The 12,102-nt window shown below is 33.2% G+C and overlaps 1 protein-coding gene across 4 annotated transcripts in view; it reads right to left on the bottom strand.

Annotated features, from left to right (window-relative positions):
• Positions 1-3,242: 3,242 nt before the first annotated feature.
• LOC119835492 (bestrophin-4) overlaps positions 3,243-12,102 on the bottom strand; it is a 28,420-nt gene continuing 19,560 nt past the window's right edge. For 3 of the 4 annotated variants that reach the window (XM_038360353.1, XM_038360354.1, XM_038360355.1), the window contains 8 exons: positions 11,701-11,830; positions 10,833-11,071; positions 9,158-9,286; positions 8,875-8,982; positions 7,828-8,058; positions 6,591-6,855; positions 5,585-5,881; positions 3,243-4,665 (listed from right to left, as the gene is read on the bottom strand). In XM_038360353.1, coding sequence (XP_038216281.1) covers positions 4,409-4,665; positions 5,585-5,881; positions 6,591-6,855; positions 7,828-8,058; positions 8,875-8,982; positions 9,158-9,286; positions 10,833-11,071; positions 11,701-11,830 — 1,656 coding nt within the window. In that variant the 3' untranslated portion in view covers positions 3,243-4,408. The remainder of the gene's footprint in view (positions 4,666-5,584; positions 5,882-6,590; positions 6,856-7,827; positions 8,059-8,874; positions 8,983-9,157; positions 9,287-10,832; positions 11,072-11,700; positions 11,831-12,102) is intronic. The other variant, XM_038360356.1, reaches the window with a different exon arrangement.

The raw sequence follows: 12,102 nt of genomic DNA, 5'->3' as shown, positions 1-12,102 counted from the left end.
GTTTATTTTTTCTTTTGCAAGTTACATTACAGTTCAAAATCAAAAATGAATGTGGCCATTAATATTTTACATAAAAAATTTATAACGAATTTTTTAAATTAAAGCATATAACGAAGAATAAAAATAGTGTGCTATACTTATCGTCTTATTTTTTATAAAAGAAAACAATTATGTTTGTTTATTCGCCCTGTTTAAATATTTTTTAATAGCAACACTTCCCGTACCTGTCGACTGTCATTGAAAATGCAGAAAGCGGCAATTTTAAATTTCTCTATTCTCAAATATTACATGCTTGAGATTTTAGGAGCCAGGTGCCTAGCTAAGACCAGGTTTTGACTGGGCGAGTCTAACGATATTGAACATTTTAGTTTTTACTAATTCTTTATGGATATATCTAAAATAGTATATTCAATCTATTCCAGTACTTGCTATTTTTTTCTCTTTAGATATGTACAGATTGTGCACGGGAACATCTCAGACCGATAATAATTCTGAATTAATAACGTTAACCTGTCTAAAACTTAAACATTTTTGAATATTCTAAGGATCTCTCTATTTTTAAGAATTATTGAAAGACAATAAAACAAGTTTTATTTAAACCTCTTTCTCTACAACTTTTTTCTGTATATTGAGTTAAGCATTAAGAACCATATCTTTTACACGAAAGATATCATAGTGTGTATCCAATCGTGGAAAAATGTTATATTTAGAATAATAAAAGGTAAATGACTTAATTTTCTTTCTCCCCATGAATAAAACCCTAAAACTTTTTCATTTAACAATACCAATGCGCCGTATTCTGTAACGATGAAAATATACATTAATAACATAACACATTAAAAGATAATATTTCTAATTTAAGATAAATAGTAATTTATAATGATGATTAAGTACCTAAAGAAATGCCTCTTTCTTGGGGAACAACACAAAATTCATAGTTTCTTATATCCAAGATAGGCGATGTGTATTGCGTGCAATTGTCTATTGTCAATAATTTGGCAAAGTGTTGTTGTATAAAAATCTCTCCAGCTAAAAGAATATGATTTTTAGTTGTTTTTACAACACAACTATAACAAAAAATAATATATATTACCTTTACGTTTATAATTGGAAAAGATCCGAAAATTTTTGATGCCCGCATCCCAAGGGACATTTGTAACTACAATCAATGAAATATCCTTGTAAATGGCCCATTGGTTAACATTTTATTTTATATTAGGTACATAGTATTAGATAGTTTACGTGGTCCCGTCGATGGCGTACTATGATTAATGCGACTTATTGTTATTCATACACTAATTATGAAAAAAATATACATAATCTCATACATCAAATCCACGATTTTTTTTTCTATTAGACGAATTCTTAGAACTCTATTTACTACTATTTATACACCCTTGTCTGGCCACCTGCACACATACGTTTCATAGGCGGTATATGCCGGCTACGCGAAACTAGGGATGTCAACTTAGGGATGTAAGTTTAAGAAAAATTCAATTAAGATATTTTGTACGTCGCTTGTTGTTTGAGTACTTTTTACGTAACTAGCGTATGCAAACTTGTACTATACTTACGAACAGGATGACGCAAGGGGATTTCGGACACATGTTCAAATAATCCAATATTGTATCCTAATGTATCTTTATCAAAATGAGAATGTACTATACTGGACTTTATTTCAGTAGCAACTGAAATCAATATGAAAGAGGGTTTTTTTACAATGCTATCATAGTAAAATAGACAATACTTATGTACCCATATAAACAGATGAAAAAAATTCAGTACATACCTACACAAGCATGTACATATATTATGAAAGAATACAAGTAAGTATATGATAAAGTTGGATAGTCCCTGTAGTGAGGTAATAAAAAAAATAATACTTAACGCAAAAATTATAATTATTTTTAATAAAAAAGCCCAAATTTTTTTTTTAAATTGTCATAATAAAACCAGATTTCAATGGGACCATATGGGGACCAGGTTTCAAATAAAAAAAGAATCATAACAAACTGGTTCATCCAGTAAATAGTTATGAGGTGTAAAATTAGAAGAATTATAGAATGTTGGCTCAGATTATAAAACTTTGTTGTTATGAGTTCTGATACCTAATGACGTGTAACGATTCTTACAATTATTGTGGCTCTTGTAAACAATGTTCCAGAAAAACAGATAATTTGCCATATCTGGGTGGGACCGGGCTACCACGCAGTTGCCTGGGCTTACTGACCATTTCGGCTTGATTAGAAGACTATTGCATACAATGACATCAGATATTCCATTTACATGAACCGCTCCTATATGTGGATAACTAATGACGGAGGAACCTGTTAAGTTTGAAGGGCTTTAGATACCTGAAAATCTTTTTTTACGATGATGCTAACTGCTTCTTCGTCTATTGGGAAAGATTTCTTTTCATTGTTTTAGAATATTTTCTATTACGAATTTTATAAAAAAAAAACGTATTTTTATTATTAATTCAATTAGCAAACAAAATATTCATTTCATTGAATCTACAAACGGTAATCAAAATCACATTCACTTAAAAATAATTAATCTGAGTTGTTATTCAAATTGCATATACTTTTGATATTTGAACGTGAACTAGTTGGCTAAATAAATAAATTTAACGTTATTTACTACGAATTTTAAAGTTTTGCGGGAGAGGGGGGATTGTACCGCCAACCATCCCCTTGGCTACCAAGTGAATAACGTTATTTTAGTGGTAGAAATGTTTAAAATTTACCTTCATTATTACTTGCAAAACGCCTAGCACTGATTGCTGTATATTTGCTATGCTTCACAGTGTATAAATGAAGTATAAAAATTATGAGCAAAATAAGAATCGCTACGAAGACTAGAACTAAGTGAAAAAATATGCATTTCTCTCCTCTTGTAAATTTGGGTACTGTATAAGATTGGTCATTATCAACCATAGCCTTGCTTTTGACCAAAATAAGTAATCAGCCATCTAGATTTAGGTTTCATATTACCTATGTAAAATATTAAAATTGTTACTGTTCTGCATATATAATAAAAAGGTTGTGTTGGTAACGTCGTTAGTATAAGCAATAAAAATATGAAGAATAAAAAACAATTACATATCATGTAATCGACACATAAACGCATTTTATGCATATAATATATTGGTCATCTAGCATAATATAAACAATATGTTATGGAGTATTTAGTTAATGTATTTATTAATGGTGGGATTGTGGAAAGAAAAATAAAACAGGATATGTATTAAAATACTTTTATAAAGCTACACAAATCAATCCCTGCTTGTGCGTAAAATCAAAAGTTGAAATTCTTCGGTACATATAGTTATAATTACGTACAACACGTTACAAAATTTTCATAGATGTTTCGTCATTCAGTCAAATAGAGATTCAGTTCATTCGATTACAATAAGTATATAAAGCACCACACTTTATGGACGGATTATTTACTATATTAAGGTACGTTTACGAGCTCCAACTAGGAACTAGATGCGATCAAACGCTCTTACTAATTATATTGTATTACATATTGATGTTGAAACATTATAACATCACGCTGGTTCACATTTTTACGGTTATTTCACTTCATCTGTCTAAGCGGCCAGCGCACATTGCAAAGGTTTCTATTCCACATTTGACAAAAATAATTAATTATAAAAATATTGTATACCTATAAATCTTATTTACAATTATCGTATTATATAAAAACTAACAGTAATTAAAATTGCATCATTTTAGTTGCAATCCGGTTACAAGTTAATAATGTAGGTGTATCACGTAAAAATTTGAACCTTTGATCAACAATATCAACTGGATAACGCGCACTTGTAAGCTCTTTATAAGTTTAATTGACTTTAATTAAACAGGCAGCGAAAAAGGCAATGCCGATAACATTAATAATAGTATTCCAATAATCAAAAATTGTAAGAATAAGTTTGTAGGTCAACTTTTAAAATACTTCTCGCCTTTTATTACGATGCAAATATAGGTGTATAATATCACGGGGATAGAAATAAGCTTTCAAATTGATTTCGTATTGTACGTGACCCGTAAACTGGTTGGTGTTGTTGATCGAAGGTTCAAACGATTGAAGTGTGACGTATTCGGAAGCCTTTAAATTGCCGTGATATAGCAGGCTAATCATACAATTTACCTACATAATATGTATTATGGTCTATTTAATATGACACCTTTAAACTTAATTATAAATTCTATTGTTTTCATCTCTATATCAAGAGTCCTCAAATTTGGGGTATTTAAGTCAAAGTTTAAATTTGAATTGAAGCGCCCGCGGAACTGCGAAATATCCGGAAAGGATTTATTCATTATATTAAAGAATATAGCTACAATTCGATACGATCCCGCTTGCGTAGACATCGTCTAACCATTTGTGATGTTGGAGTCGATTATACGTATACTTCGCCGCGTTTCGATCCCTTCGAGTTCCGGTTGAGGCCGGGCGGCGTGCCGCTGCCGCTGTGCTCGCTTTCTCGGTCCGAAGGCAGCTCGGTGACGGTGGCGCGCGTCGCTAGCGGCGTCACCACGCGGTCGGTGCGCGGCGTCGAAGGCGCTGAGCCGTTCACCAGCGACGTCAGCTGGGACACTCCCATGGGGGAGAGCGTGACTGGGGATATCACCGGCCCGGTTAATATTGGTGACAGACCTGGGAGCCAAGTCTGCTATTTTAGTAAAATGGAGCACGAAATTTTTTCCTTATTATTATATGATTCAATTGACTACAATCGAATTATCATTGCTACTAATTCGTATTCTGCAAAAACTGAAAAGTCATTAAAGTGTCGTACATAATGTTTATGGTATCTCGATGAGACAATTTTCAGTGTTGCTAATGAAAATATCCCATGTCAAAAATTAAATGAAATAAGCATACTTTTTTTGCTATTCTATTGAATTGAATGTTTTTCAAAGGAACACCATTGATCATAAATATTTAACTGCCTATCAAATCTGTTAAACCATTCTGACACGATCCAATTGAGACACAATTCAAGCATTTTTAAGATTTTTATACTTGGAGCTCTGCTATAAGGAAATTGTATTTTATTTATAGAGTAGTGGTTTACTGAGTCAAGGTCTACTGAGCTAATAATTGTTCTGATGAAAAGCTATCACCACCGACCATAAACATTTAGAAGAAGAAGTAAGGGTTCTACAAATGTATTGCCGGCTTTTAAAGGGTAAATAGATAAGGAAAGAACTGGTGACTGGAATAAGGAATTGACTGAGAAGGGTGAGGAAAACAATACGGACCGAATGGTAGATATCTAATGGTAGAAACAATGAGCGATATATAAAGAACTATGTATATTTGAACAATATATGTTTAATTAACAAACATTAGAGCAAGTCAATATTTTACAGCAATAAACGAAACATTATTATTTAAAAAGATTCCGCATCTTAAAAATGTTCCTACTAATAAAGTGTCGTTTACGTAACATTAAAACACTATGTGTAATCGAATTCAAAATCAGTTTTCCATACAAATTAGTCATTCAAACACCACATCACACCATATGAATTGAAATCGATTCATTAACACTGGGCTTAAGTAACGTTACCTTGAGTCAAGCTTGGCGAAAGGACAGCCTGCGCAAGCGCAGTCGTCCCCGGCTGTCCCGCATGCAGCGTGTTATTCACAGATCCACTGTCCAGCTCTTGGATGGGGGATAGCACAAGAGCACCGAGGACAGGCACTTCGTTCTGATAGCCCTGGTGTGCCATTATAACCCCCATGTTCTGCATTCCCATGGCAAGGCGGTTTTCCCTATCCATGACCTCTTTTGTAACGTCGGGTGTCGGAATACGCGGCCGGTTCCGTAACGTCGTTGGTATCGCTGAGCCGTTGCTCCGTTGACCTGTGACATTTTAAATTGAGAAAATATTGTGAGGAATCAAATCGGGCAATAGCGTATCTAAATTATTTGGAAAACTAAATTAGAGCTACACATGGAATCGACCAATATGTGAAGATAAATTGAAATATAACACCCGATTTTCGATGGAATTCCGAGGTATATACTACTTAGCCATCAATTATTTTGGAATAGGTACTGTATATTTCTTAGAAATACAATATTTTTATTAAAATGAAAGGCCTTTTTTTTCGGAATGGATGCTTTGAATAGGTTATACATAAATATAAAATTACAAATTTCAAGTAACAACTAAAAGATTTTTAAACTGTATCCAACAAAGAGTTAATAGTTAGAATCAGATCAAAGTCGAATGAATGTTTTAATCGCATATTATGCAATTGTTTCCAGTAAATACAATTATCATAGCGTAGCTTTACAATGGACATATTTAACAATACATCAATAAATAAGTAATTTTCCAAGTATGCATGTTCAATTTGGATTAGTAACGCATGACATAAAACAATTAAAATTGTGAAATTCCGCTATTTTATACAAAAAATAAACAGCAATATGGCTTCAGTAAGAAGGCTTTTCATTAGTATTAAAATCATTTCTAATCTTTAATCTCATGGTTTTTCTTCTCATTACCAAACACGATATAAAAACTGAAAACTTACATTATATAAAGATATAAAAATAACGTTACCATGTTTTGTATTTTGTCTATGCTGGCCTCTTCCAGACTTGCGGCCGACCAGTCTCTCATACAGAGACATTTTGTGGTGTGGCGGAGGCGGTGCTGTGGGCTGACCGGCCTCAGGACTCGAATAGACCATAGAATTATGTCGATTCCTTCCAAATAATCCGCCAGAGGAATATGCTGTAGATGCTGATCGTACAGAACCCATTCTAGATATCTGCCTTTGGAACCAATTTTTTCGCCTCTCCACAAGCGGTGTATCAACACTCTCCTGTAAATTGATATAGTTTTCACCCTTGAGTGGTTGGAAAATTATTATCGTTATTTGGGAATGTAGCTAGCTTATGACATGAAATAATAGTAGACTTTAGTATAGAAAGGAAAATGTCAGGCAATAGTCACGCCTTATGACAAAGTACACATCATCGTTATTAATTATTTGTTTTATACCTGCACAGTGGATTGCGATTTTCTTTATATCTTTTATGGTCAACGAGTTTATTTATTTATTTAACTCTTTATTGTACAGGACAAACGAAAACACAAATGGAAACTATTTCACGACAACGATATGGTACAATCGGCGGCCTTATCACTGTGCAATGATCATTAGTTTAATAATTCTTCATCATCATCATCATCATCAGCCCCTACACGTCCCACCGCTGGGACACAGGCCTCCTATGAGGGTTCAAGTCATAATCTGCTGGCTGGCCAAGTGCGGGTTGGCAGATGTCACATGTCGTCGAACTTTTGATTCTTGGACATGCCAGTTTCCTCACGATGTTTTCCTTCACCTTTTTAAGCAGTGGTGATGTTATAGTATATTATCTACATGTACATGTGGTGTGATGTAGTGGTGATGTTATAGTATATTATCTACTGTGATGTTATAATATATTATCTGCATGCGCAGATAAATTGAAAAATCAATTTATTTTCTACACGCTCGCCCGGTCTCGAACCCCGACTTATCGATTTTGATTTCTGAGGTTCTCACCACTGTGGTGGCTACTACTGCTTTTAATAATTCTTAATAAATAATAATACTTCCTATCAGATAATAACACCACAATAGTATGTCTTCAAGATAAAGTTGAACTTATAAAACCTAATTGATTTCTGTTACAAAGTATATATAGCTAAACATATGTAGAATTAAGATTTAATGACGACTATAGACGATTATATTTGTTAATAAACAGCATAAACCAGGCAATAGTGAATGTATAAAGTATCTTACGTAATCCGCGTATGTTTCGTCATGACTCTTCCTTGGTGCTTGGACATTGGCGTACACGGCATCTTCAGCCTTCACTTTGTAATGGTCCGCAGAACAGGGCGGCTCGTGCCGTCTGTAGTGTTCTGAAGCGACTGTGTACGGCAAGTCTTTAGGTACTACCTCCTCCCAATACTGGTCCTTGAGGAGTTCGGGATGTTCTTCGTGCATTTCGTCAACAATCATGTAAGCAGCCTGTGGATAAAGAAATAGCAATGATTTTTAAGGGTATAGTTTTTTTTATGTATAGTTTTTGTACATAAAACTTGGAATAGAGGAAAATAATCCCATGAGATCATTACAAATTTTATATAACAATATAACGATTTTACATCAAATTCTATTTACACAGCTTTATTCTAAAGCTTATTGTAAAGCCATTGAATTTTTTGTCACAACTATGAATTGATCTACTTAATTAATTAATTGGCACAAACTAGTTTCTAACTAATCCCAGTTGGGCTGTAGTTTTTGTAGCTGAATACTCTACTTCAATATTAACCGGTAACGAACTAAATAATATGTGAAACTGTCCATCTTTATAGGATCGTCGAAATAAATAACTTCATGATCTCTCATGATTTTATGATCTTATTATCCCGAAGAGCAACACCGTTTTTAAATAATTTCCTGAGATATGCTTTGTATAAGAGCAAGTGAGACAAATTAGGTGATTCTATTATTAAAGCGCGTTTCTAAGTTTATTATTAAAAAAGTAATAAGAATTATAATCAGTGGATCTGGGTAATTAAATTTTCCGAGTATATGGTGAGACATCTGTTGAAGAAATATTGTTTTGATGCTTACGATATTTATGGTGTTACACTGACTTTTAATGATTGGCCCAGTTATATATATTAAACCACTTCGGCACATAAAAGTTCAAGAGGTACCTTAAATATTACAAGCTAAAAATAAATAATAAATAATGATCGGGATCCAGCCCATAACGGGCAAACGTTCAAAGACTATGTATAAAATTAATTTATCATATAAAAAAATAATTGTTACCTTAATGTGTCTGTCTATCAACCAGTTAAGTTCAATATCGTCATCATCTTCACCAAAAGGATTAATTAATACCTCGGCGACTTTCAACCAACCCACATAGAAACAAAACTGGAAATGAAAGATTTAAGAATATATTTAACTTAATATTAGTATATTCATATATCGATAAATCGCAAATTGTTATCAAACATCAGTATGGACATCGCAAAGCGAATTATACGTCTAAAGTTTTGCAAGTGACAGTATTCTCTTTCATATTTCGTGCTTTTGTACATTATAATACCTGCAGTGCCGTGAATAGTGGGAAATAAACGTCAGGTTCGTATTTGGAAGTGCTTCCGGGGGCAGGCGGTACCAACTGTCGTCCCATCAGTGCTGCCACGAAGTAAGTATATAAAGCTAATGTCACCACCTAGAAGAAGGAAATTCAACTATCATTTATTACTCAAAATATATGATACTTGCAAAAAAGTGCGAATGATATGTGGTAAATGGAATTTTTGAGTCGTTTACCGTTGATCAATTTTTTGTTTCTTACATTTAATCTAGGTAGTGAATGCTATGCTATTTAAAATATTCAATTACAGAATTCGATTACTTGATTAAGCGATTTAATACATTATTAACGCTTTGTTCATTTGCATACCTACAAATGAAACTGCCAAGATATTAAAAAAGCTCACATATTTTCTCTAAATTCAACTCATTTAAATCAAATCGCATCTGCAAAACAGTAGCAGCATTCTCCAAATAATTTATAGGTATATATTTTGTCTTTTGCTTGCGAAAAAAATAACTCAATGTTTTAAGGATTATATTGAAATATTACAATATTCATCAGTTAAGTATTAGATGCATATATGCACGTTGTATGCTAAATAGGCACGTACAAAATCTCCGAGCGTGCGTTTACCCGCATGTACTCCATACTATGTTCAAGCTATCAGCAATTAAAACATATATTATTGCTTATCGCATGTTCTACTTAGCTACATAACACAACTTGACTAGTTTATTTATTGACATGTCACTGTTAAAAATCAGCTGTTAAGGAATGTTACATTATCGATTTAATGGAAAATACACGAACAAATATAATTTTCTTGGAACACTTTTTTCATTAAGCTTATCATTGAGCTTCAATATCACATAAAAAGTAGCCTTTTCAAAAAATCTGTATTCAATTTATCGTATTGAGTACATTTTTTTCAACTTGATTAGAAACGGTTCGTATAATATTAAATTGCTAGCTCGCAGACTGAAACCATACATAATTCCAACGCAATCATTTTATTACAACTCTAACTAATTCCAATCTCACTCAAGTTTTCTTTTCATCTTTAGAAATATTTTATAATGAAAAAAATCTCATTAAATCGGCTTTGAGAAAGAAAAAAATCATCGTATCATCTAGAAATTAATATGATTAATTTCAATTACTTTAACTAAGTTCAAAATCAACAATTTATTATTTACGACAAATATTCGTATATATACGCTGATAAAAAGCATAACAATTGGTTACTACCTACTTTTAGTAACTGAGATGAAAGAGTGACCAATATAAGTTTAAGTAAGTAAGACGATCATCGGCAATGGTATTATGTCTATGTGACGATATGTTTATATCTATGTGGGAGTCTAGCACGCTCAGGTAGCCCCACGATAGATCGGCGTGAAATAGTAGCATACGAATGCTAATGTGTTTCGCCTATCAAGTAGGGAAATCGGAGATCTTTATACTTTTCATTACCCGTCCCAATTCGTTCCTTTATTTCGGCAACGGCCCTTATCCTATACCCCTCGAAAGCGGGTAACGATTTGCATAGGCCTAATCTCGACAAATGTTCATGGGCGGTAGTCACCGTCCATCATCTGGCGAAGCATGAAAATACATCTATAGATAAAGCCATACTAATATACAATATCATATTTCTATGAATTTGTAAGAAACTCACCTGAGTATAAACGAGAGGAACGCAAACCGTGTCGTAACCAATGAGCGCTCCCAATCGCCTCCTTATATCCGAGAGCTCCACCAACAGCGTTTGTACTATATGGTCACTAGTAATAAGACCGTCCTTCCTGGCCCTGTTTATTATATTCGTAGCCCATACGAGTGGCATCCAATATTTTGACATTGGACTTTTTCCATCCATCTTCTCAAACACTTTACGCTCGCTTTCAAGCATTAGTCCTATAACAAGGCTGTATTATTATTAAAATAACAACACATTTTCTCTAAAAAGACAAAATAGAGACATTGAGTGTAGTCATTTCCTTTATTATTATTTTAGAGAACAATCAGAACTGCATTGCAAATGCTTAAACAAATGTTTATCGTATGTTGTTTAATATTATTTACTTATATACTAGCAATTGCCCGCGGCTTCGCACGCCTTTAATAGATGTTATAATACATCTGAACTCCTCTTGAATAACTCTATCTATTCATTAACGCATCAAATCCGTTCCGTAGTTTTAAAAATGTAAGCATACAGGGACATAGGGACAGAGAAAGCGATTTTTATACTATGTAGTGATTCAACTATAACATATGGCACAACACGAAAGTTTGTTACTCGTTCACGAGAAAACCACTGATCGGATTTTGATGAGTTTATAGCTTTAGTAACTGTTATAGCTTATGTACCAGAATAACTATAGCTACAGAAATACTTTCCTTAGATCGCGGGAGCAGGTGATACCCTGTATTTATAGTTACACATGATATAAGTCTCGTGTACATAATTTTTAAGCTATATGGACACTCAAAATTGCAATAATTGCGTGATATTTAATTAAACATATTTATAGCCAACTCACCAGAGTCCACGACATGCTGCCACGTTGGAAACCGTCTCTTCACTCTCAAGGATACCCTTTGCAATGTTATAACATAAGCCAATATAGCGTACCGAACGATGTTTCTTCTCATTAATCTACCAGTCTCATCCTATAACCAAACAAACATATTGTAAATAAGCATATATAGATAATAAATAACATATTGCGCACAATGTCTCTATAATAATCCACCGACTCTAAACGATATTAATAAAAAATTAATATCGCACAATTATTTGTTACGTAACATTTAATGACGGTAAATACACAATTCATGACTAGCTACGTTCTAAAATTGTATATGATAATAATATTCAATAGATACATCTATGTGACATGTACATAATTAAATATATACTTGTTTTTTATAAACTCTATCGC

The sequence above is a fragment of the Zerene cesonia genome, chromosome Z (assembly GCF_012273895.1).
Source record: "Zerene cesonia ecotype Mississippi chromosome Z, Zerene_cesonia_1.1, whole genome shotgun sequence".
In the NCBI taxonomy this organism is placed as follows: domain Eukaryota; kingdom Metazoa; phylum Arthropoda; class Insecta; order Lepidoptera; family Pieridae; genus Zerene; species Zerene cesonia.
Note: the sequence above shows the minus strand (reverse complement) of the source record. Positions and strands in the feature narration are given on the sequence as shown.